At 44.6% G+C, this 27,258-nt stretch overlaps 1 protein-coding gene across 8 annotated transcripts; it reads right to left on the bottom strand.

Moving 5' to 3' along the window:
- Positions 1 to 56: 56 nt before the first annotated feature.
- On the bottom strand, positions 57 to 27,254 carry rapgef4a (Rap guanine nucleotide exchange factor 4a). 8 transcript variants are annotated; one of them, XR_013453076.1, is made up of 31 exons: positions 26,999 to 27,188; positions 24,411 to 24,553; positions 24,210 to 24,298; positions 23,577 to 23,723; positions 14,113 to 14,185; positions 9,433 to 9,497; positions 8,368 to 8,418; positions 8,151 to 8,257; positions 7,683 to 7,804; positions 7,386 to 7,569; positions 7,205 to 7,289; positions 6,796 to 6,856; positions 6,603 to 6,679; positions 6,367 to 6,513; positions 5,783 to 5,898; positions 4,869 to 4,954; positions 4,459 to 4,537; positions 4,206 to 4,356; positions 3,946 to 4,034; positions 3,734 to 3,764; positions 3,564 to 3,642; positions 2,983 to 3,129; positions 2,472 to 2,569; positions 2,081 to 2,206; positions 1,758 to 1,936; positions 1,567 to 1,657; positions 1,442 to 1,492; positions 1,236 to 1,323; positions 1,018 to 1,095; positions 874 to 928; positions 57 to 716 (listed from the first exon to the last, which is right to left on the bottom strand). XR_013453076.1 is itself a non-coding variant. In XM_040202376.2 (31 exons), exons 1-31 carry the CDS (start codon positions 27,064 to 27,066, stop codon positions 589 to 591), a joined length of 3,078 nt encoding a protein of 1,025 aa, XP_040058310.2. In that variant the 5' UTR covers positions 27,067 to 27,254; the 3' UTR covers positions 57 to 588. The 8 variants fall into 8 exon arrangements, 6 of the variants coding, with proteins under 6 accessions (XP_040058310.2, XP_077947201.1, XP_077947203.1 ...); XM_040202376.2 differs by having other exon boundaries at positions 1,018 to 1,082; positions 26,999 to 27,254; XM_078091075.1 differs by lacking the exon at positions 8,368 to 8,418 and having other exon boundaries at positions 1,018 to 1,082; positions 26,999 to 27,187.
- Between the last annotated feature and the right edge of the window lie 4 nt (positions 27,255 to 27,258).

The following is a 27,258-nucleotide window of genomic DNA, read 5'->3' on the forward strand; positions in this document are numbered from 1 at the left end:
GCCATGATTCCTTGCATAATACAATGTAATAAAAAATGGCAAAAACAGCACACGAATACATCTAAAATATTTAATACTTTCAGCACATTTAAATGTCTTACATGAATAAAACAGCAAACAATCAAAAGTCTTTGCATGCTGATGTCAAAATAAATATTTGCATACAGTTAACGACACATACCATTCAAACTTAAATATGTATAAATATTGTTTGATACAAAAGATAGGAAACAACTGAATATCAGGAATATCAAGATTTTGCATTTTTAAAGCATCAGCTTCACATAGTGTTTACGTCTGAAATGTTAATCTGATGAATGAGAATCTCTCAAAAGCTTTTTAATCCCCTCAATCGTCGCTCTTGTTTGACTTGCAGCACAGTGATATGAGAGCTTTATCAGAAACCAACAATTACAGCGGTTAGAGTACCACAAATGACTGTAATAAAAGGCTTAACGAGTCAGGCCTCTGGGACAATATTCCATTATCTGACACCTCGTGGGATTGCCTGTGTTGAAGCAAATGCATCTAAATGCAAGCGCATGTCATTTAGTGAAGCAGTGTAACATTTTTCGCCCCGGAGCGGCTTCAAGACCTGCGGGGCTCGAGTCTGTGAGAGAGCTGACTCAGCGTCCTCTGATTGTCAATCACTTTGAACTGACGTACGTAGGTCCGAACCTCTGCCTGGTTCTTGCTGGCCTGAGTGGAATCTGGGCCTGATGAAATTGGAAATAGGAGTAAAATGGTTAAATTAACTATAGATTATTTCATTGATGTCCTTCCCTAAGACATGAACAAGGAACGGGTTTATAATTCAGGTGCATCATTTTTGATTCCATCAATAAGGATTAAACCTTTGTGATGCACACTCACTGAATGCTTGGCTCCGACAGTATCTCACGATTTTCAACGTGTTAGCTATCATCCGCTGAAAGACAATGTTATTATTAGCAACACATATTAGCATTTATCTGAAAGCTAAAAAAAAGACCAATAATTAAACACTAAGCTCCTCACCATTTTCTCAAAATTGACCAAATAGTCGATAAATGTCCTGTTGCCTTCATGAGTGAATGTCATGTCTGCGGAAAAAAACTGTTTCAATTCAATTTCAATTGTTTGAATGGTTAAAGCTGTTGAAGAGGAAATTCAACAACAAAACAACTGCGCTGCTCAGCTAAAGATCATGTTGAATCAATGAATAAATGGTCATCAAACAAATCAACCACTCAAACCTTTGATCAGCAGCGGCATGAAGGGAATGATGGGAGGTTCCAGCTTGGCAACCGTCAGTCGGTACGCCCGGTGGTTCCTGGACGGGTCCTGTGGGAACGATCACACTGCTCACCTGCACTTGACCAGCTGACGGCGCGAGGAATGCTGGACGGACAACTCAAAGACGGAGACGCTTTGAAATGCAAAATAATTTGTTTTAACTTACCATCAAGTTTTCAAATTCCCCGTAGAATCTCTTGAATTTGCTGGGAAGTTTCTGTGAAAACAGAGGAGACTAAAGTTGAACTTGTTGGTAGGACAGGAATCATTTTTAAACAGACAGGTACCCACCTCCCAGGTCTGACTCAACCTGCACACTGCTGGGTTACTCAGTCCCATGATGACAGCAAAGAAGGCGTTCAGGTTCCTGTACTCTTTGCAACTTCGACAGAAAATGTGAAAAGGTGCACGTTAGAGGTGAGAACAAACAAAACTACAAGCTCAAGTCCAAATGAAAAGCAGAGTAGACATAGTCCACTTACTGAGCAGCAATCTTGATGAACTTCTTGAGAAGCTGCACCCTCTTGCTGAGCTGGGAGCACAGACACATCTCTGTGATCACCCAGAACTGGATTTCGTTAAACCTCCTCAGGAACAGGTCCAGGTTAACCGTGGTCTTCTTCAAGTTTTGCCTCCCAAATGTGTGGTAGAGAAGTTCAAGCTGTTGGACACCACAGAAAAAAATACGGGATCCACTGAAAGAATGAACACGACTTAACTTAAATTCATGCAATAACTTCAAAGAAGGTGTGCAGGTAATTAAGCTGTTCTGATAATGTCCCCTGGGCTCATATCACAGTCGTACCTCGTGTACACAATGAAAAAGCTCCCAGTCATAGGAAGTCATGTGGTACGCCACATCTTTGGAACTCATTAACTCGAAGCTGGCCAGCGGCCCTGTAGAGGAACCCTCTTGCTCGGGCAAAGGGGTCTGGAAAACGAGGGTAAAAACTGCCTTTTATGGGTGACAAATATGAGCCAAATACATTCACATGTTAAAAAAGACACAAGAAGATTGCTAATAAGAGTAAAAGTTAATCTACACATTTACTGTGTATCCTAAAAGCATGTGAAATTAAATAGGAAAAATGTGTTTAGGGCAAAGTATTGAAAAGATCATTAGTTATGCACATAATATTTCGGTCAGCCCTTTGTTTATATGATTATAATGTGCTGTTTATTAGAGATCAACCCACCAAAGAATCCAACTGATCCCTCCGGCAGGCAAACAAACGTGCATTTATGCTGAGTGTGGAAAACACAGAAACATCATTGGGCTTGAAGATCACTTTCTCTGTGGAACAAACAACATAACAAAAAAAGAGTTCAAAACTGCTTAAATTTGCTATTTTATGGGAATTGTTGCAAAGTGTCGGTTTCATGCGACGATAGACCCTTCTTGCAAACCTTAAGTTCATTGATTAAAGATATGTTATGTTATGTTAATGATAAGTTATGAGCTGCCTTTAAATAAAGTAAAGTGTGGACCAATGGGATATCACCACAGTAAAGAGCCGCCACGAGCACCAACAGCCTCAACAACTGTGCTTAAGTTTCTCTCAAGCTGCTTTAAAGTCCCCTCTTCAGCACGTGCTGTATTGCAAATGGCAACAAATCTTTCACTAAATAATCCAGTTTGTGCCCCGTTGTGCCCTCGTGCCACCTCCAACCATTTGATTAACACGCTGCTGATGCCGCCACTCTCACCTCCTGCAGAACTGAGGCCGACCAGGAGCAGGTCCTCTGCTGATCCCAGCTTGTCGGCCACAGCGCCGACGACCTCCCTGACTGAGGCGCCCACGGGGACACGAATAGTTGTGTAGGTGTGGTCACAGCAGTAGACTTTGAGCAGAACTGGAGGCATGAATCAGAGAAAATATGGGACCGTCAGCAAGAAGGAAGGAAGAAGTGGAAAGATGGCAGTTGGATTAAAGCAATTGTTCTTGTGAAATCCGGGATAGTTTTACTTTTAAGTGAAACTACTCAGGTTGCTTTATTTTAAGAGAATATTAAGATCCAATATGTTAAAGTTTCTTGATACTCATTTCCTCTTACTTAGAAATACGATCCCCCATTAATAAGGAAGTACAGTCTGCAAACAGAAGTAGACATGTGCCTTTTATGGTAAAAAAAAAAGACCTGATGAAGTTAAGACATTGCTGAAAAAAGGTTTCAAATAGCAGATATAATGACAGCAGAGTGCAACAACAAACTGATATAAACCTCTCTAGCTGACAACTGTTGCATCAAACATTGATCTAATAATGTGAAGACACACCCTTACTCACTTTCATCATTACTCTTGATGGGCTGACGTTTCTGCAGCTTCTCATCTCCCATACTGAACTGCCGCAGTAGCACTTTGTGCTGTGAGGTTTAACAGGTCCGGTTATCATGAACTATCATATCAACTATTTGCACATGCACTTTGATTTAAAAAGGACAAATCGAGTCTTACCTTTTTCTTTGAGACTCTGGCGTCGTCAGTGCTATAGTATTAAAACAAAAACAAGCAACTTTTAAGTTAGAGATATGCATGTTTGTGAAACTGTCCATAAGACCTGCAGCTTGAGTTCTAGTTGCATGCATGGACAGTAGGATCATGCGTGCTGGGTCCAGAATGACAAACACGCATGGCCAGCTGCAGGATCAATCAATCCATTCACTTACTTTCGCTTTAGACTCCTCTCTAGTTCGGTGAGTTGATCCCCGAGAGCTGGAAGCGCTTTAACATCATTAGATACCGCTGTCACAAACTCCTGCAAAAGACAGCACAAACACAAAGAAGCTGTGAGGGGAAAAAACATACTTGTTCTGTAAAGGATCTGCCGTAATGTCACATGCACAAAACAGAGAACAAACGTGTAGTAAATGAAGGCAATTTATGATTTGACACCTCTGACATTTGTATTTGCTTGCTGTATGCTGACCTCTAGGAAGGCCACAGATGTGTCCTCCTCCTGCAGGTGGTCTCTATGTACAGCAGCCCACTGCATCACCAGGCGGATCACCCTGCGCTTGTTATTAAGTGTGTAGTCCCGCTTTTCCTGCTCAGAGCCCTGCAGAGCCTCGGCGTGGTAGGTGCACGGCAGTTAAAGATCAAAACAGTGTAGGGCAGAGCAGACCGGGAATGTTCTTTTCAGCTCAGTTTCACATCTAGGTGGCGTAATTCTAAAAGGATATTGGGCCATCAACACCGGACAAAGTTGACCGTTTGGGATGAAGACACAGTGCGTGAGCACAAAGTCGTCTAAGGCCGAGTCTGGGAGCAGAAAGAGAGAGAAGGTTATGAGCAGATCAAAGGACCTCCAGAGCCACCGGGCCTTGATCTCGCACGGGGCCGTCTGTGCCACCTCTGCGGGGCAAATGAAGACCATGTGCGCACGCCGGCGAGAGAAATTAGATCAGACGTGCGGCTGATTGTAGACAGAGCAAACAGGTCGGTGCAGAGAAGAACATCTGAGCTAAAGACAATAAGCATACAGCACAGATAGAGGATAACCCTTCACAGTAAGCGATTATCACGATAGATGTATTTGTATGTATTTGGTGACTATAATCTGACGTTGTGAGAGCTGCAGGCAGGGCAGTACCTGACTCTGTGAACTGAGAATCCAGTCGCATCATTTCGAGGAGGTGCTCCAATATCTTCTCCGGAGTCCCCGAGATCACCTTGTATCTGAAGCACCACGGGAAAAGTACACACCCTTCACTAATCAGGAAACGCTGGCTCTGAAAGGACTGTGACACCTCCGTGGCCCTCGGGCTGACTTGAGAGTGTGTCCGTGATTGCTTCATTTGATAACCACCCTATGTACAATCACAGGGCTCTCCCGGGGCTGAAGATTAAGGGGGAGTCTGGGCTTAACGTCAGAGAAGCCAAAATAAAAACCTAGGGTCATCCAGTCCAGCGAAGGAGAATCATCGCAATCGAGTCTCAGTTGATTTTCATTATCACGAGAGGCAACCGACAAAAAGACATGTTTTGTTTTTCTCATTGTCTTGACACTCTCATGCGTGAGGAAGCCGAGTTGATTAGAGGGCCACGGAGCCCCAAACGAGCAATTGTGACTTGCCAGGTATTCTTTTTCCCCGAGGAGCAGAGGGCCATCATTACCATTAATGTGTCCCTCTTTATTACAGCAGTGACAGATGCTTCCATTGAGATAACGGCCGGTGGCTGCAGTGCACAGGATTGCTTTACACATGGTCAGGAAGCCTTTTCTTCTGCTGTCACACTGACGAATGAATGAACGTTTTTGAAGATACAATTGCTGAAACTCTACATTATTCTTATTTCCAAAGAATCTCTTAAAGAACCAAACAAGCAATGGCCCTAGAAGAGGGAATTATCTGGGTAGCCAAAGATTGCTTTAATATCTCACCTCCAATCGAAGATAAATAGATATCACACGATGCCGCATCGTGATGTTGAAGTACAGCAGACACACACGCATTGATTTTAACCTTGCGTGAAAGCAGTGCATTGGATTGTGGGTGCATTTACTTGTAATGGGAGGACGAGGCTCCGTGAGTGGAAGCTCGACTGCTGCCGAGACTCTTCTCTAACACCAGGACATCCTGACCGTGCTCCTTCAGACGCACCGTGTTGGCCTCCACATCCTTCACACAAATACACACACAGTGCACAGGCACGAGTCAAGCATTTTAATATTCATAGAGAGCAAGAAGCTGTTTGAGCTGACGGTCAAACAGCTGAAATGATGTTTACAACACAGTGGGAGCTTGTGTGCATGTCATTGTTCAGAGGCCAGAGCAGAGTTCATGAAGGTGCAATGATTTCAAATATGGTTTAATGAACCAGGAGCGGATCTTTATAAACTCATTCTATGTTTCCAAACATAAGAAATTGGCCGTTTTTTTAACCTGTAGTTAGTTGTGGGGAACCTGTAGATTACAGGATTTGATCAATTAATAATAATTAGTAATTTAAATGGATATATCTCCATAAAGGGCATTGTCACTAGATTTCCACTTCCTTTACATTACAGATCTATGTAATGCTGCAGATTTCCCAATAGAGGGCGTTATAACATCTTTAAATATTACTGTGACATTTAAGAAATTCACCCTCAAGATCCTGTTGAAGTCCTCCTTGTCCACTGTCAGGAAGTGACAGTTGTCCTCTCGCAGGACAATGGAGGCGGCGCGCGGGGCGTCATTGACGAGAGCGAGCTTCCCAAAGTCGTCTCCCTCATGTAGAGTGCAAACTACACCCTGTGAAACACAGCGTGCCGATCAGATTAATTAATAATCATTTTTAATTTTTTAGGAAATAGCGGGGTCAAATATGGAGAAATACATACTTTTCCATAGATAACAACGTTGACAGAGCCCTTTAAAATAATGTACCAGGATGTGCCCTCTTCTCCCTGATTGAACACTGAGCGAGGAAGGAAACAAAGAAGTTGGGATTCATTTTGACTGAAACGGTATCAGCGTTTTAGAAAAGATCATTACCGTCACAACACAACATTATTATTATACTGCGTTACTTACACACTGTTCCTGCCTTTGCATGAGACTCAAAGATCAGCACTCCGGCCAGTTCTCTCTTTACCTGCAGAGTAGACAGATTTATAGCCCAGGAAGATCAATATTAACAAGAATTAAATGATCTAGTAGTTCAACTTGGAGCAACTAGAAAGAGCATGACCATGCAACGTGGTATTCTCCTAACAGCCGGTACCCCTCCAGTGAAAAATGATTTAATAACCATAAAAAAGGCGTTTCCAGCACTTCCTACCCAACTTTGAATGCAAGCCAGCAGCTATGCACATGTAGGATTTTACTCGCATAACATCAGTCAAAGTATGTGGCTATTGGTACAGTATAGCGTAGGAGGGTGTGCGGTTAGCAGGAGGAGTGACAATGGGATTCATCCTGCCACATCAGACAGAGGACTCACAGTGGTAGACAGATGAGATAAGGCCTTAATATGGAGCAGCTCTTCATAGATTATCTCCAAATCATCTGCTGTTCTTTCAGACGGACTGCAAAAGAGGAAATATGCAAGCAAAATCATCACACCAAAACATCAATCGAATCTCCTTCAAATGGCTTCAGAGAACGTTGTTCTATAGTCGCACTGTTTCCGCAGAATCATCCTCATGTGTGCGTCAGGTCCGATCTGCGAGAGGAGGAGCAGGGTGTCCTGCAGCTCCTCTTGGCTCTCCTTCCCCTCCGCCTCGCCCGGCAAAGGAGCATCCTCCTGCTCGTCATCCAGGAAGCGGTAGAAAAGGTACTTGTCCTGGAAGCTCAGCTCCTGGTCCACTGCGTCACCACAACACAGACAGGCAGACGGGAGACGGCACAAATTCCCTTTTAATAATCCCGGCTTTGTGTCGTCCGTGTGCCGCAGACACCGACGCAACGCAGCGTCTCACCGTGGTTGAGGACACCTTCTTCCAGCAGCACCTGCCACAAGCCCACAGCCTGAACGCGAGAGTGGATGCATGAGCTCTGCTGCATTTGCCAGTCAACCAACTCTGTCCCCACGCAACACCGCCTATAGAAAAGACAGAAAGACTCTGTGTGAGATCTTATACGAGGCTTACAAGTATATCTTTTGATTGTTTTTATTATTTTGACCTTGTTCCTGTGTTTTTGTTTCAGGGTTTAACTGGACTGTTTACTGGGTGTTCCCAAAAGCAGTGTGGACAAAAGCGGTAGTGTTTCCGAAATGTCCGAATGAATTCTATTCTAGCAGAGAACCGGAGCTCAGCACCTGAGCGTAGGAGCAAACGTGTTCTTGCAGGACAAAGGCTGCTCCTTGAGGAATGAATATAGTATTTTAAGTCACGTAGAATAATGCCGTCTTTTGCAAATCTAAAACAACAAAGATGCCATCTGACCTGTAGGTCTTCAAGTGGTACTTCCTGTCTCTGATCATGTGAGGCGCCCCGGAGAGGATGGCGTTGCGGAGAATCCTCCCGGCCCGCAGTATCTTCTCAGACGGGACCTGCACAGTCCAACTTCAAGTTAGAAGCCAGCGCAGTGTCCCACTGAGGACCTGCCACATAAACGGTATTGACTTGTCCCCACATACAGAAGGATGGTTGTGTTTAATACCTGAGAAATGCATTTAAGGGGGGATTTGGCTGGACTTTCAATGTATGACTTCTGCAGGGGTAAAAAAAAAAGAAAAGAAAATATGAGAGAAATTGAAATAAAACACGTCATGCGTGACAATAAAACTGAGGCTCAACATCACTGAATGTTGGCGAAATCAAAGGTTTCTTCTGGTAAGAATCAACAATTCAGTAATTGACAATAAAATACATCAGGGAAACAACAACGTATCTGACAAGTCAAGTGTTTTTTCCGTTCACGGCGGACAGCAGGATGTCTTCCTCACTGCTTCTGTGTGGCTCAGTTAGCCGCCAACTTTAATGGAACTTTGGTCTTTCTATACTGTTCGTCGATTAAAATAGTAGTCTGTTATCAGAAACTAGACTGCTGCATTAAATTGCTTAAATGGGACACAGATAATGTCAATTACTGTATGGGAATGTGTTCCTTCCCTCTCTGGGACCATGGTGGGGGAAGGGGGGGGGGGGCTGCGGGTCTCTGACATTTAAAGTGCATCCTGAATGCTTCAGAGAGCAGCGCAGCTCGTGCATTCGTATGAAGGCTTTTTAAGTTCATTCATTATTTACAAAAAACATTTGACCACTCAGTACAAAAAAAAGCCGGGCTTTACTGCGCAGTCATACATTTTAGAGTAAATCAGAGCAGTTGGTTTGTTACAGCTTCAACTAAACTCTTTGGAGGAATAAAGCACATCTGTAGACATCTGCTTCAGAGCCTCGTTATCAACGCAGGAAACGACAACAGGAGAAAGGTGGGACAGGAACTGTTAGGGATGGAGACAAAAACTCCAGTCGTCTTGTTTATATTTAGACCAATCTTAAACAAACTTCCCATTCCACGCTGCTTTCCATCCTCCCTCGGAGAAAGGTCGGGCAAAATAGAAGCACAGAATTAGTCTTTAGGTTTAAGTGACAAACTGTTCACTAACAGTCTCACTGTGCGAGACACGAACAAGGAAGTAGCATTTTCTTCGCTTTCTCCCCCTTTCAGGAATCGTGGTGGCAATAAATCAGATAAATAATGAATGTGTGTTACGCATGATACCTTATTCTGATGTTTGGAGACAGAAACAAAGGAGTTGTTGCTAATGTTCTCTTTGTCCGGCATGGCTGTTGAGGAAGAAGAACAGATAGTCTATTAATTATGACTAGGAAATAAAATAAGAACATATTTACTAATCAAATTAATCTATTGCAAAACTGTTTTATAATTTACATTTCTCTTGAAATAAATAGGCTATTAGACTTTGTTATTCTGGTTGTACCCGTGCAGCAAATATTGGGAGAAAAAAAAGAAGAAGAAAAAATCAATGAGGAAATGTAAGAGTTGTGCAGCGAGTTTGTAGGTTTGGTTATTTCTCAGTGTTAGGAGCTTTAAGCTTGTTCAGTTCCCCTCCAGGACAAATAGTACAATCAGTCAGAGCTGCTCAGTCACAACTGTATCTGCAGGAAAAAGCTATTGTTGGACATTCTTCTTAGACTGCTGCGAAACCAAAACAGATAAAGAATCCACACAATTCCCAGAAAGAGGAACATAAGTAGGAGTGTGATGTTATGAATCTGGTAAAACATCTACAGAAACTCAAGCGTCTGAATAACTTCCTTCACAAGGCTCCGTGTAAGACCCGGCTACTTTAAATTCCAGGTTATTTTTGTTGATGTTCCTTTTCTATTGTTGCCGTCATGTTGCGTAACATCTTAATGTTTGATAACCAAACTGCTTAGAAAACATCAGCAATGTGCAAGAAAAAGAATAATGGAAGTGTTGACAAAATTTAAATCTGCCATATAACGTGAAATGAAAATTGGTCGACTACTGTCTCTTTCAGATAGTTGTTAGAATAAACACAATCACTGATAAAAAAGGTTTTTGATGAAGGTCGGATTAGGTCTGCAAAGTGTGTGATCAATGATCACCTACAATAAATCATCTTTTGGCCACTCAGGAGCCGTGGAAAACATCATCGCATTTTAACTCCATTCTTGAGAGCAAACAGTTGCTTGTTTGCACATACAGTATTTGCAGTTATGAGGGAAACACATCATTAGTGTGGAGTCATGTTTCTGGCCTCCTGATGAATGTAAGTCTAATATTCTTCTCAAACGTAGGTTTTGGTCTGAGGGAAATACTCTTTAGGCTTTTTAGCTGCTAAATGTCCTGTCACGGTGTGGTTCACTTCCTGTCTTATTTTGTCGTTTTCTGCCACTCGTGTCCCCGGGTAACTTCACTTCCTGCCTTGTCTCGTCATCCCCTGTGTTCGTCTAATAGTTTCCACCTGTGTTCCAATCACCTGCACCTCCCTTGTGTATTTAAGCCGTGTGTCTCCTGTGTCACTTGTCGCGTCATTGTCTTTAGCCACGCATGTCCTGTCTTTGTCTTGGATACCCATAGTTCATGCCTGTGTGTTTTTGCCCCCTTGGATTTTTGACCATTGACTATTAAAGTCCCTTTTGTTTTGAACTCTGCGTTTGAGTCCTGCCTTCCACTGGGCCGCAGCAGATTCCCGTCCCGGCCTCCCGACCCAAGCCCCCGACCCCCGAGCCAGTGCCACGATCCATGTCCCCGACCCCCGAGCCAGTGCCACGATCCATGTCCCCGACCCCCGAGCCAGCGCCACGATCCATGCCCCCGGTACCAGCACCACGTTCCATGCCCCCGACCCGACCAGTTCCGGCGCCACGTTCCATGCCCCCGACCCGACCAGTTCCGGCGCCACGCTCCATGCCCCCGACCCGACCAGTTCCGGCGCCGCGCTCCATGCCCCCGACCCGACCAGTTCCGGCGCCACGCTCCATGCCCCCGACCCGACCAGTTCCGGCGCCACGCTCCATGCCCCCGACCCGACCAGTTCCGGCGCCACGCTCCATGCCCCCGACCCGACCAGTTCCGGCGCCACGCTCCATGCCCCCGACTCGGCCAGTCCCCGCTCCGAGACTCTCAGCCATGACCCCGACGCCCCCAGTCCCCGCTCCGAGACTCAGGCTCCCTCCCTCCCATCCCATGGTCCTCTCCCACCCTCCCGTTGGTGATTTGAGGGCCGTCTGGGATCCGGCCCTTGAGGGGGGGGCTATGGGGTGGGTTATGGGGGGGGCTGAGCCGCCGCCGACTGCGGAGGTGTTCCGTGTCCCCGAGCTGGAGCCGACTACGGAGGTGTTCCCTGTCCCCGAGCTGGAGCCGACTACGGAGGTGTTCCCTGTCCCCGAGCTGGAGCCGACTACGGAGGTGTTCCCTGTCCCCGAGCTGGAGCCGACTACGGAGGTGTTCCCTGTCCCCGAGCTGGAGCCGACTACGGAGGTGTTCCCTGTCCCCGAGCTGGAGCCGACTACGGAGGTGTTCCCTGTCCCCGAGCTGGAGCCGACTACGGAGGTGTTCCCTGTCCCCGAGCTGGAGCCGACTACGGAGGTGTTCCCTGTCCCCGAGCTGGAGCCGACTACGGAGGTGTTCCCTGTCCCCGAGCTGGAGCCGACTACGGAGGTGTTCCCTGTCCCCGAGCTGGAGCCGACTACGGAGGTGTTCCCTGTCCCCGAGCTGGAGCCGACTACGGAGGTGTTCCCTGTCCCCGAGCTGCCGACGGCGACAACCGCGGAGGTGTTCCGTGTCCCCGAGCTGCCGACGGCGACAACCGCGGAGGTGTTCCGTGTCCCCGAGCTGCCGACGGCGACAACCGCGGAGGTGTTCCGTGTCCCCGAGCTGCCGACGGCGACAACCGCGGAGGTGTTCCGTGTCCCCGAGCTGCCGCCGCCGACAACCGCGGAGGTGTTCCGTGTCCCCGAGCTGCCGCCGCCGACAACCGCGGAGGTGTTCCGTGTCCCCGAGCTGCCGCCGCCGACAACCGCGGAGGTGTTCCGTGTCCCCGAGCTGCCGCCGCCGACAACCGCGGAGGTGTTCCGTGTCCCCGAGCTGCCGCCGCCGACCCCGGAGGTTTCCCGTGTCCCCGAGCCTGCCATTCTAGAGACGTTCCGTGCCCTGCAGTCGCCGCTCCGGAGCCGGCTTGGTGACCACCCGCCGGGCCGACCCCCAGAGGCTCCCCGCTCGTCTGGCCACCCGCCGGGCCGACCCCCAGAGGCTCCCCGCTCGTCTGGCCACCCGCCGGGCCGCCCGCCAGAGTTTCCCGGGTGGTCCGACCAACGTCTCTGGTTTCCCTCCCCCCCACCCCTTGTTTTGCTCTAGTGTGAGCCGCCTGGAAGTCGGTCCTTGAGGGGGGGGTACTGTCACGGTGTGGTTCACTTCCTGTCTTATTTTGTCGTTTTCTGCCACTCGTGTCCCCGGGTAACTTCACTTCCTGCCTTGTCTCGTCATCCCCTGTGTTCGTCTAATAGTTTCCACCTGTGTTCCAATCACCTGCACCTCCCTTGTGTATTTAAGCCGTGTGTCTCCTGTGTCACTTGTCGCGTCATTGTCTTTAGCCACGCATGTCCTGTCTTTGTCTTGGATACCCATCGTTCATGCCTGTGTGTTTTTGCCCCCTTGGATTTTTGACCATTGACTATTAAAGTCCCTTTTGTTTTGAACTCTGCGTTTGAGTCCTGCCTTCCACCCGCAACCCTGACATGTCCACTTTCTTCACTTACTAGTGACTTTATGTTTGCTGCTGCAGTTATCACGTTGTTTTCACATTGTTATTGGAACTATAATGACTTTAAAGGTAATCTTCTTCCACACTCTTTCACTGCATTTCTATTGAATTCATACACAATGTGGGCGGGTAAATTGTTTTGTTTATATTGAAGTTAGTTAAATTAGTTAGTCCATTTTTAAATGTTTGGTGCCGCCATGCTGGTCCAAGTGATACAAGGAGTGATACTATATATACAGTATATATAATATAAATTACAGAAAACTATTTGATCTAGATTTCATTTGAGTATGTCAGAGTTGAGAGGGAAATGTGTACAGTTTTATGGAACATTAACGGCAACACGGGGTGCCATTAAACGGTGCTCAGGTAGACTGGTACTGAATGCAGGACTGAAGGAAATGAGGCCGACTTTAAAAGCACCAGAGTGCTATAAAAGGAGAGCGTTGTTTAATATGTTTAATTCATATTAATGTAGAGTCCCAGAACCACCAGTCTGCTGTGGATACAACAAAGTGCATCAGCCTCCAGCTGCTTGATGCTGGTGGGGTTTACTGGACGTCCTGGTGAATTCATGCATAGAATACATACCGTAAGTGTTGTACAGTGTGATGCAACAAATGTTAACAGCCCTGCTCTCACAGCGCAGCGCCAAACACTGACGAATAGATGCTAAAAGAACACACGTCAATCCGTGAAGCTGTATAGTAGTCAATCAAATCCTATTTGATATGAACATAAACCAGGAAAACTTTTCCTTTTTAGATCGCATATAGCAAACAGCTGAATGTTTTCACTGCTGTTCATCATTTTTATGGTACATGACGTTCGGGCAAGTTAAGTGCTCTGTTTGAGCAAAGTTAAGTAAATATTGAGTTATCTTGCAACAGAAATAAACATATCAGCCTTTGCCTCAATGCAAGAGGACGGAGGAGGGTCAGACAGTAGTGACGTTAGAAGAACACATGTATTATTACTTATTGCATTACACTTATGTACAAAATGAGATCATACTTCTTATATTACTTGTTATATATACTTTAATACAACAAGAAACATCGTGACAAATGTAAAGGAAAATGTGTGATTGCTGAGCCTAAACCACTATATATATATATGTATATAAAAACATAAAGAACAATACTTACTGTCACCACTACAACCACTTTCCATCACACCGTATGGTGGGGCGAGCAGTCCAGCCATGCACTGATGATATTTCTATCAAAATAAAGGCAATACAAGAAAGAATCAGTCATAGCGAAAAGATATATATCATATGTTCTACAGAGATGTGTGACACAGAGGTAATATGACTGCAGTACATTGTGTATTTACTAAAGACCTCTTTGTATTTATGTCTTATGACTTGTCGCCGTGAGGGTCCACGGCCTCCTGTGAGGTAACCTCCTCAAACCCAACGGCCGACATTTACAGTCGGTGCCCCGGAAAAGAACTGAGATTCTGACCCGAGACTTTGCATTTTTTATCAAACCCCTTCGACGCAGCTTCACAGCGCAGGATCACGCCGAGCAAAAACACAATCAGCAAAAGTATCTATAACCAAGTTGGCACCAAAAATGTATCTATCTAACTTTTCAGTTGCCTTTTATGTGACTCAGGGTTTCATCTTTTACGAACTTGTCATCAAGTTTTTACTCGCTGATGTTTGGTAAGTTGCCACTTTGTTTACATGAAATCCGGCCTCTGCATCTAACCCACCATAACCGTTTGGTAAGTGCTGTAAAGCGCTCGGAGCCACTTGGCGCTGAGGACAGAGCCGGCGTAGATCCGCTCACCCCACCGAGCCCACAGACGTCCACGGAGCAAACAGAGCGTGACGATACGCACGCGCCTTGCGCCGTCACAGCGCCCTGCAGCGTACGTTATGTAATGAACACCACACTGCTTTCCTGCACGCTTGTAAATTGTCGTCGTGGCGCAGGGGTTAGAGAAGGTGTGCTGGGAAGCACAAGGTTGGTGGTTCGATTCCAGGCTGCCACATGTTCCCCATGTCGAAGTGTCCCTGAGCAAGACACCTAACACCTAATTGCTCCCCAGGCAAAAATGTGAAAAAGCCATGGGTTTAAAGTGTAATGTAAGTCGCTTTGGATAAAAGCGTCTGCTAAATGACCTGTAATGTAATGTAAATGTTATTTTCGTGACACCGTTGTACCAAGAGGCCGATCCAGACGTAAATGATGAGCCATAACAATATAGTATGGATCCCAAATCACTAGTAATAATGGCCATTTGATCATATGAGAGGGATCCCCACTACAGATTTTTGAAAGCGTTTGTCAAGTAGACTATAAAAGATTCACTTGATGCGAAAGACACAAAAAACGCATTATGTGCCACTACGTTCCGAGTCGATAAAAAGCTGATTGAGGACCACTTAGTTCTCTCTACCTCACTATTATCTGGTCAGAGGAGACTGCGAGAAAGCTAGAACCACAGAGCCATTTGTTCCTCCATGTGTAATATAATCTCAGAGGTCATGCTTTAAATTCAATTCTGCTCCCTGAAGTCAGTTAATCGCTTTAGTAACCCCTCAGGGGCAAACAGCGTTTCCCCTCAATTAAGAAGCAGTTCAGAGTCGCTCAGTGACCTCAGTCTTTAAACCACGTATCTATTGCAAAATAAGGATTGACTTTCTGCTTATTAATACTCTAGCACATGGTGTATACTGATTGATGTCTCACACCAAACCCATTAATGTTAAAAGGTGTCTTTGTGAGGGGATTTAGTACAAATGCCAACAACAGATTTAAATATTTCAAGAGTCCCCTTTGTTGACAAGGATTTTAGGATTAGGCCGGACAGCTTTAAGAGCACCGCGCGAACAAATGAACTCATCTCTCTGAGCCAATCAAGCCGGGTTCCCTGAGGGTTAGAGTCCAGTACGCAGGGTCAGCGTGTTGTTTCAGACCCGAGGAAGCTGAGGTCCATTGTCAGGTGTGAAAGTATTGACGTCTCTGACAAACCGTGCATTTAATTATTCTATTGAAGATGAAATAATTAAACAATTCACCAACAACTATTCTACTTAGACGACCAATTTATCCGTTGAGCCATTTTTACTGGCTTTAATGGAAAGGACTTTTTGCCCAAACTTTTATGGACCAGCAGTCAAGGAATTAATTTTAAAAAAACGTTTTGATTTCTATAAAATTTAAGAATAAATTATGAAACCCTCTTTAAAGTGAACACTTTGCTCTGCTCGGGCCCTTCATCGCTCATGGGGGGAGAGATGGAGAAACCTGGAGGGGGGCGATTGGGAGGAACAGCCTGGCTGATTTAAACCCAAGTGGGGCTTACTTACTTAGCGGTATATACGTGTACTTGCTTGGGCTGTGCTGTGGAACGGGGACCGGACAGTATTTCCCCAATTATTGATGATCTCATTGATCGGGGGAGACTGGAGAACCCTCCTATAAGCCGGCTGCCCCCCACCACCCGGCTCCAGAGATGCGGATGCTATTAGATGGATGGAATAATTTCACTCATCAAGTAGAGAGAGTTAAACTGTGGATATGATATCGTTGTGATAAAATGTTACAATGAATAAATAAAAAGGTCATAAAAGTAAAAGATTTACACGCTTTTTTTTTCATTTCAAGTGTGTCATGTTCCCTCGAAACGCAAATTGAAAGATTCATGACAACATCTCGAGTCAAAATAAAACAACACCACTGGCTGTGATTTGTGCAGCTACACTTCCCCGGAGTCTTTCCCGTCAACATTCACAGAGAAATTACATTACAGACCGCTCTGAAAAGAAGGCCCCCTTTTTGTATTAGAAGTGAAAAGAACAAATGTCTCTGGCTGCACACTGTGAAAAGCACAGATAAACCTTTAGGCGTGTTCACCTGTGTGAAATACTCAGTCACTACATCCAGACAGCGAGCGCCACGTTGTCACATATAGCGTCAATCTGCGTTAAGAGAATAAACACAATTGAGAACGATGTGTTTCATCTCTCCTTCATTGATTCACTCTGAGCAACTCACAAGATCAAAAGACCGTCACGATAAAATAAAGTCAGAGACACGACTGCCAATAAAAGGTCTGTGATACCTAAAGGAGTCTTAAAGATCCCTCTGACAAATTTCAACCTGACATAAAATCCATCACAATTAGTAAGCTGAAATATTGACTAATTCCATGATTGTAAAGCCTATTAAACATACTTTTAGTTTTTAGCATCTCCCATAGCTTCATAATATGTCTAAAAGTGAATCAAAAACCTTTGAACATAAAAGTAATATCTAAAAACGGTCAAATACAAAATTGTGTTGAACGTGATGAATTTGTGCGGAAGCAAGGCAAGCGTGACAAATGTACCAGCCAGACATGTGAGTCAATGCTGTAGCTAATTAAGAATAATTATAACCAATTACAAGTAACTGCGACATAACACAATTAGCTAAATTCTTCCATTATTGACCTAGATTCTAATGATTGAAGCTTGATTGTGGGATTTTTCTATCTTTAGTCTTTTGTTGTTTTATTGGAGCAGTCATCCTTGATTTTGAGGTCCAACTTTCAGGGTAAGAAATCAGCATACAGACTTCTCAGGGTCACATTCATCATCACGCCGTTCTCATCCAAGGAGGTTTTTCAAATGTCTCACTGTACCAGATGTGCCATTCTGTAGCGCTCCACTGAAGCTTGGTCAACTGTTTACTCTGACCACTAATAATGTGTATTTCCCCTCACACACCCTGTATATACAAACAATAAAGATTGCCATGATGGAGTGAGTGCATATCTGCAGTCAATTTAGTTGTATCTATGTCGTTACTATCACGTCAGTGAAGATACAAACCAAGTCATCAGTTCCAGCTACCCCTCTGTTGTTCATGCTTCATCACATTATTGCATTATGTGCATGAATGCACTGCTGTATTTTAATAATTCACCCCAGATTACATAACCCACATAATGCAAACTGTTCTCAGAGCTCAACTGCTGACAGGCACACTTTAGGCCACTTGAGGGAAATAATTGGGAGAAAATCACCTACCAAGCGTTTGACTTTTCTGCTGTTCTGCCAAATTTCTTCTCAAACTGAAACAAAATTCTTACTAATTGTAGTAGATAAATGCTGACTACTGTATTTCTAACCGGCATTTCCTCCAATTGCCCAATACAGTACTTCTCACGCAAACAAAATGCATTGGTCAAAAGTTTGGCAAAGATTACCTACAGCTGCTACCAGCGTCCCGTGCAGCCTATTTGTGTTGTTAATGACTGGAAGGGTCTCCAAACCTTCTTAATCCAGGTGCTAACAAACACTCCAAGCACGTAAATCCAGTCCTGAGAGTCCCGGGTCACATCAAGCGTAGTCCGGCGTGATCCAGCAGCTCCGTCACCGCAGCCCGCACGCCGCTCTGAGAGCAGAGCGCTCAGACCAGCAGCGTGCAGTCAGTCTTCTGAGCAGCAGTTGCTAGGTGATTACTGAACTCCAGTCACACAGGAGAGCACCCCCCTCCCCTTTCTCTCTCTGTCTGTCTCTCTCCCTCTCTCTCCCTCTCTCTTAAGGCTTGGATAAAACCATAATTCACACATAAAACTGAATTACTTGCTCCTTTTTTTTGCTTCGCCGCCTTCACAAAAGAAGATTGAGCTCTGTTAAAGCCAGAGTCAGAACGGATCCAGAGAAACAGAAATATATAAAGTGTAGAAATGTCTCTGGTGCTTCCAACCCCTGAGGGAGACATTTCCGCCTTGAATGCACCGGCACAATTTAGTTCAACGTGTATATTTTCCCTTGTGCCTCCAATCCAAGTGTAAAATGTAAAGGCAGCACTCTACCATTCAGCATGGTGTTCCTGTCATGGAGCTTCTTCCCCTCAAGGACACAGACCAGATGGCATCTTATCACTGACCTGGTTAACTATCAAACCCACATGACATCTGCAAAATATGTGCGCATTAGAAGAGAATAAAAATGTTGGAAACCACACTGCTCACACTTATAAATCACACTTGTGATGTGTGATGCATGTGACTGAGTGACAGGGAAAAATAGTAAAAGGAAAATCGTCAGAAATATACCACATGTTTCAATCCCTCAAAATCTATTGGTTTGCACGAACGGTGCTTACACAACATTGATTACCTGCAGGGGGACCGGAGTCGGCACGGCGTTATCAGCTGCAACCGCAGTGAAGACGGTGAGCCGGCCGCTGTGGCTCGCTGACATGCACAGACATGCACCTGCTTTGCATTTAGATTCAGATGAATGCTCTGAATGTTGAACAGATATTCAGATATGAGGTGTGGATGTGTGGGACAGACCAGACCAAAAAACAACTTGCTGCACTTTAAGCTGAACCATATGATGAGGAATCATTTCTTATTTTAGCTGTGACATCACCGTCATCTTGAATTTGATGGAATAAAGGTTTGTATTTAACAGGGACATGGTCATTTTCTAAAATGTATTTTGGATGTCAATATAATGGATTGACTCACTGGAGCAAGAATATAGTTAATTTGCCATCTTCAGTCCCCATGACAACAACTAATTTTATTTGATAAATTGATTTACTGGTTTTGTGCTTGACTTCAGTTGAGCCTGCTTTTCTGTTCTATGGTTTTAATTTGAAGAAGAAAAAAAAGATATTTGTGACATGTGCAAATGCATAAACGAGGCAACGGTATTAAAGGTAAAAGCTGGGAGGAATTTTGTTTGTGTGCCTATACTGAATCCTTTTAGTACAGTATTGTTCATCTACTGGACAATTATTCTGTACACAAATATGTGCAAATATGTGCATATGTTTATCTCATTGATCTGCTTTCATCTAACGTTTTACATGTTGCAAAAGTTGTTACAACAAAAGAAAATGCTACTTTGTGGACTGAATAAGGAAGAAAAAATTGAGCTGATAAGAACAAAAGCAATAGTGTTTTATTTTCCAGGTTTGACTTCATCCTTTGATGATGTAATCACCCTTTGAGCAGAGATAAGGAAATCAAATAGAAATGTTTGATATAATCCTCCTGCCCTCTCTGTGCACACATCCGCTGTGCACCCGGAGTGACCCCGGCCCTGGATGTGGCGTGCGACTGGGATGCTGAACCACCAGAGGATCCACGTGGCCTCGTTTTTCCATCCCCTCTCCAGCCCATCCGCAGGCACCACGGGGCACGCTGCGTCCCCGCCACTTCCTGTTCATCAGCCTTCTCCACTGGCCGCTCACCCAGGCTACTAATCCCACCCACCCACTCTCTCTGCCCGACAGCTTGGAGCCCAAACGTGCCTGCAAAATAGTTGAAGCCAAAAGCATCTCTGCATAATGTAACTCATAAAATGCGCCGTGCTAATCAGACTGTCCTCTCGAGTTGTGTAATGTGTCACATTTAATCCAATATATTAGAGAGCTGCCAGATAATGAAGGCAGGTCTATTCGGGCCACGTGCAGGGTGACGTGACCGTACGAGAGCTGACTTACGACCCATCAAACAAAAATCACAACTGTGTTGTTTCAATCACACAGCCCCGTCGGAAGCAGGAAACAAAGCGAAGAGCAAATTGATGATCAGGCCGAGCTTCGGTCAGCGGGTCCCGAGTGTGCTGAGCTCGGCTCATGTCTGCTCTGTTAAACAAACAGCATGCTGCACGAGCTGCACGCATGAGTGGCACACATAGACGCTAATTCATGGACTTGTAATATCGCTACAGTCGAACGCAGGAAACATGGAGGCAAAAAGAAATACGGAACAATTGAATATGTTAGAAAAGGAGGAACAAACTAGAGACAGATTTACACTGAATAATTGACTTATATGGACAGCCGTGAAGAAAAATGTAGCTGTGGTTATCTGGCATATTAGTAATTTTTGTAAGAGTACTCGGCCACAGGAGGACAGATCTGCGTGGGAGAAGGAAGAAGAGGAGGTGTGTAACTTTGTTTCAAGGCTTCCTCCTGCCTTCAATAAAAGGCATGTCCGTGTTCACTCTGGTGTGTTCAGGGCTGTAAGCGATACTAACACTAATCTCACGCCGCTGAGGGCTTTTCATGCGCCCCAAAATGTATTTTAACTTTACTAAAGCCAGCGTGATGTAGACGGACTTGATTCATTTAAACAGCCAGGAAGACTTGCAGGGAAGTTGGAGGCCGTTTGGCGCCACAGAGCTTCGGGACCGGCAGATAAAGTGTGAAGTCTGTTGCCACCAGTAACAAGGTAGGCTGCTACATAAGCAATTGTACTGCATTGCGGCAATACTGGCAGGAACAAATGCCAGGTGGAAAAGTGTTGCACCAACAACAAATTGTAAAATGCTGGAAGCTAAAGTAAGGATTTTCTGTCAATGTGGGGATTGTAAGAGAGTTGACTGGATTGTCCTTCAGTCACAGCGCGGACAACTCGAGAAGCAAAGCCAGCTCAGCACATCAACAACAAACATGTATAGATGCTGAAGTACATGTACAAACACTACTGAGGGCTAATAGAGTGCGTATTTCATTTGGAGAGAATGGATGGAAACTGAATCAAACATCCACATGTTTTAGGACTTGGATTAACAATTTCTGATGTGTTTTTTTTCTTTTATCAAAATGTTTAAACCATAGCACCCCTCAAGTTGATCAGATCATCATTCCCATAAAAACAAAAAAAGAACCATGAGAAGTGTCTTAAAAAGCATTGCGGGGTTGAGTTTTCCTTTTTGTTCCGTGAACAATCACATTAATGATCCTGACAGTCTTGAAAACAAAAACTGAAGCCTCCATAAGACCGAGACAAGACGATCTCGAGACCGCAGGATTGATCTCAAGTACGTCACTAAATAACATCCCAATGATTTTCCCTTTTTGAAAAGTTCAGAATTTAGAAGAACGTAAACTGTCGTAAATTGTCAAACTGCTTGACAAAGAATGAGCTTCCCTGAAAATTCAATTCACAGTGTTTGAGCACAGGAGGTTTTCAATTCAACACATCACACTTGTTAGTGGCATATTGGATCATGCTTGGCTAATAAACAAGTTGAGTTATAATATTCTGTGCAAAGATGAGGAGAGAGAAGTAGATGAATGTGCCAAACTTCTGCACAGCGAAGGTCAAACATCCAAGTGAAGAAGCAAGAATGGAAACATGTTCCTGTTGATGAGGACACACATGATACAGTGGGTCGATAACAATAACAAGAATATGATGCCCCAACATTATTATGTATGATTTACCCAATGTAAAAACTGCTTACTCCTTGCAGATACCAGAGCTTTATTGAGGTTAATTTGAAGTATGCAAATGTATACAAATGAAGTATGCTTCTTTAAAGCTAGATAGAAGACATAACAACGATACCATGCAAATAAATAAGCAGTTCCATACTATCGTGTAAACATTCTGTGCTCAAACGACATCACAAAACAGCGAGGACCAAAGAGACTTCCTAAGTACGAGCCAGATGGGAATGTGGGCGCCAGAATCAGAAGCCATAAAGTGTCATCTGAAACACACCTTTGTGAAGAGGTCGCCTGAGGGCAGAGGTGAGACGTGAAGCCCAGCAGTACTTCCACGCCGAGGGTCCGTCACTCTGCTGCTGCCCCGTGTGCTGACACAGACGCACGACCCATAATCCAACAGCCCCTTTTGCCCCTTCGGTCCCAGAGGAAATGGGCCGACTCCGTCAGTACGGCAGCCCCTTGCAGCGGCTCCAGCAGGGGGCCTCTACACAGCATGACATCACACATCTAACGTGCAGGAGACTGAGGGATGGGTGGTGCTATGTGGGCAACCATAAACAATGCTGCTTCTCTGAAGTATCCCGTTCCAATCAATCCAAGGTTTATAGGAGGTTGAATTTCACGCTTCTCCAGGCTTCTATAGTATTATTGTAGGTTATCTGAATAGTTGGATCGTGTTACACTTCTGTTGAGTGGCTGAATTATTACTGCACGCAATGAAGACACCAGTTAAACTGAACCAGAAGAAACGTTTGTCAGCGCTTCACTTCCATCTAGTGGTCAGGCACCGGAAACCTTAAACACGCTGATGAGACCATTCATGTTGTGGAGTACAAAACACGCTTCGGCTTGCCTTTTGCTTAATTTGTCACAGTTTTCAAATTCAAACATTCAATTGTAACAGGAACAAACCGACAGGTGGCTGTTCTCTTTCTGCAGCAGAACACATGAACAGACACACACTGCCTGTAAGATCAGAGCCACTCAGCTGGGATCTGCTTTGTGTTGTTGACATTAGGTAGAACATCTCAAACATGCCCTGTTTACCTGTTAATCATTATTTGATTAACTGTTAAAAAAAGAAGAAGCGATGAAGTCAGCAGAGATTCAGAGAACTGGGACAAGGCTAGTTTTATTCCAGAAACATTGAGACATTTGCTTTCCATCAGTTTAGTTTTTGTGTGTGTGTGTGTGTGTGTGTGTGTGTGTGTGTGTGTGTGTGTGTCTGAATGTAAAATGACTGCAAACTCATTTTCATGCTTGGACATGTTTTGCCTGCAACTCTTTCAAATCTGTTGATTCAAGCCTCAGCCTGGGGTTAATCTGGGAGATGTGTCACATGCTGCCATGTAAGCAGAGAATATCTTTAGCCTGATTCAAGTACAGATGGAGCAGCGAGAGGTACTCACCTCCCACAGAGACCTGAACTCCCTCTGCTCAATGCGTAGGAGCTCACTGAATTCCCGTGTGACAATAGTGGCGTGCCGGGGGGTGTTGTCCAAGATCGACTCGCCGAACGCCGTGCCGGCGCCCAGCGTGCATATGGTAACAGCGTCCTGTGAAAGAAACAGAGGGGGCACTTATACAAGGATACCAAATTGTCCCATAAAAAGAACCTCTAACATGATGATGCAATGTCCTTATTCTGCGCGATGAACGGCCCTTTTTGAGGCACTCGAGGAGAAGCGATGCAGGCAATCAACTGAACACTTGTGTTAGATAGATGGACGCTCTCCAATCTGTAGAGGAATTACTTCAATCAGCGCCCGAACGTACTGACCGAGGGGCATTAAGCTGCAGTATTAAAAACGAATCAGTAATGCCTCCTAATGAAATAAGCACAATGTTCTTTACGACCTACACTCCAAACAAGCACGACGCTGGATGTGAATTATTTGGTAGGTGAGATAAATTTCACCTCAACTGACAAAATCATTCAAATATTCACAGAAGAATGTCCAGCGTCTAACGTAATGCAGATATTATTCCGAATTGTGTACAGTAGCACGTAAAATTAGCTTAATTCATTTAATTAGGCATACCTGATAACTTGATGTCTCTGAAACTTTGACATCCAGTGAGCCGGAAAGCACCGCATACCAGCTGGTGCCGATGTCTCCTTGGCGATACACTAAAAACAACGGAACCGTTTTTTAATAAATGAACCTAGAAAGAAACATCTGGCTGTTTTTTTGCTGCAAGATACACACTATGACCCGTTCATGGGCGTTATTTTGACCTACGGGTGATGCCTTTCTCCAGGCACTCATAGAACCCGCACAGGCAAATCTGCTGCAGCAAAATGGGGGGGAATCTTTCGAAGGCCTTCACGTTCTTCAGGCGTGCCAGGATTATGTCAACATCTTCTCCAGAGCGCTCAGCTGGCCTGGGGAAATGAACAGAAAGGGGCCAATGTACAGGTAGTGGTAAAAATAAAATGTACGTAAGGCACCTGAATAGGATGCAGAGCTTGAGTCGGCATAAGCGCATCTCGACCTGGATTTTGAAAACACCTGTAGCTCTGCAGGAGAGATTCATCAGGAGGAACGCTGTCCTCTGGTTTCCTCTTCCAGCTCTTATATCATAACTCAAAGTTTCACAGCAGCGCACTGGATAGTAGGTCAGAATTCCCATCAGCACTCTGTTATAGACATCTGGAACTTGGTCCAAGAGACAAGTGAGGGCACTCACACTTTTCACTTCAACCAGTCAGATTTAGTCAAAACTTGTGTGAACCAATAATCTCGTCAAATATGAAGAAAAGAAAGTGGCCACATTGTGTTTTATTTAATGGTGATGTCCTCTCTCGCCCTCTCTCACATTTTCCTTGTGGAAATGATCTGTAGGGAGTGGAAAGTACGTCTGCTGCCTTCCTCCCTTGGCCTGGAACAATCTGCGCAGCAAACTACATTTTGATCATGTAGCCCCGTTGGATTAAAAGACCATGTAGCTAAGTGATGAAACTATTCTGTCTACTGTGGTTGTGTTCTCTTCCTTGTATATGTCTCCTGTCTGTTGTGTCTTATTTTCATATGAACTGTGACTGGTATGCGTCTTAACAAGGTCTTCCTCCTAAATAGAGGCGGAGTAAAATCAGAATAGGTTATTCAAATTGGTGTTAGTTTGCATAAGTAGCTTTGTTTTTTTCAGTAAATAGTTTAAATCCAAAAGGTGGATAGAGATACACAAAGATGGAATTGTTTAAAGTAACACATTGTTTTTATCACATTGAGTTCAGACTATGTGAGCGACCTACATTTTGCCCATAAATGCTGACGAAAACAAAAGTGCACAGTATCAATCATTTAGAGAGGGAAACAAGTTCTTATGTCACCGCTGCAACAATCCTCTGACTCAATGTAGCTGTGAACCTTTATTGGACTGTATTATCAGCACAATGAAAGTCTTATCACCGAGCATCCTCGTGTATTCCCCGGCAACATTTCTCGCAGTGTTCACATCTCTTTACTGCACTCGCAGGGATTGAGGACAACAAGGCAACGGAGTGATGTGTGGGAGCACGAGCTGCAAAGCCATCGCGTCTATTTGTAAGCTAAGCCAACAAAAATAAGCATTCAAAAGGGGCCGATTTAGAGTTCACCTGAGGAGAGAATGTTTTCATCACACGGCAACTTCTGGCAGTATGAACAGTTATTGACCTGTATTGTGTCTACCTTATATATCGCTTAGAAGAGGATGAGACTTCAAAGAGTACAAAGATGATCTGCGTTAAACTGTGAAAATCAAAACTAGTAACAGAATGATTCAGCGAAGCACACGTGCTACAGGTATGTGCTGGGAAACGGTGAGTCACACGAGGAGCGTTTGATTTGAGCGACGCAGGTAGCTTCCAGGACTAACCGGAGGACATTACTGTGTAAACACGTCTGGCAGACTGCGTCACTTTGCTCATTATAGCTGATGCACTTTGGACCTTTTTTGTTGTCGCTCTCTTCATTTAAACGTGAGCCATGTGTCCAACATCCCATTTCCCTTTCCAACATTTTGAGTGTGTGAATCTAAGTTGTAAAATGTAAAACCCCACAGTGGAATAAATGAGCAGTGCATATCCAGCACACGGTCACACATGTACGTAGATGATGGTCAGCGATGCAAAGTGATGGTGACTCATAAATATCTGAAAGAAAGACTTTCAAAGATTTAAAAAAATCAGGTGTTGTTATTGGATGACTTTTTAAAGCAGGACCTTTGCAGCTACTTGGTGGTTTGGCGCATGACTAAGGCGACTCAGAATAGCATAATCCTGATCAGATGGCAAATATTCAAATTGCTCATTTTTCAAATTGCAATTTTTGTGCACGGCAAATTTGGTTTATTACAAAACATAAATCTTTAAGTCCATTATGCTGAGTTGTATTTTAACACAATGCACCAAATAATCCCGGGGTTGTGGATTTAGAGCATGGTTTTAGTGCACAATGCCAACGTTTTTTACGTGTCTTTTTGAAACTACTTGTTAATCCATAAGTGAGAAATTGAAACAACTATTTGTCAGTGATTCATGCGGTCATGCAAGATATCTTCTAACAGCATATCACGTCTACAGTTGCTCCAATATTTCCCTTTCTGTCTTTTAGTTTGACCAGACCCGCGTGTTGTTTAAATCCAAATGAATAATCACACGCGGCGCGTTCAAGGACGCACCGATTAAAAACTAATTCCGTTGGGAAATTAAAACTCCGGAGCCGACGTCTGTTTCATTTCAGCCACTGAAACACAACGCCCAGGCCTGCAAATCTCTTTATTATTCCATCAATATGTCGCTCACACTCTAGCCTAAAAATGAGTTTCAGTGACGCGACATAAATACCTCTTATCCAGACAAATAATCCATTCGACGGATTCCGACGAATGTGAAGAAGTGCGCGCCGCGACCATCTTGATACCCTGATGCGGAGGAGGAGGAAGTGGTGGAGGTGGAGGAGATGTAGGAGGAGGAGGAGGAGGAAGAGGAGGAGAGAGCTGGACCACAAGACTTCATCTGCCTTCACTCATCCCCCGCCGACCGTCCGTGTGCTCACCTGATCCGCACCGACACGAAATGCGTTATGGGAGCTGCAGCCAACGTGG

Source organism: Gasterosteus aculeatus, chromosome 16, assembly GCF_964276395.1.
Source record: "Gasterosteus aculeatus chromosome 16, fGasAcu3.hap1.1, whole genome shotgun sequence".
Classification (NCBI taxonomy): domain Eukaryota; kingdom Metazoa; phylum Chordata; class Actinopteri; order Perciformes; family Gasterosteidae; genus Gasterosteus; species Gasterosteus aculeatus.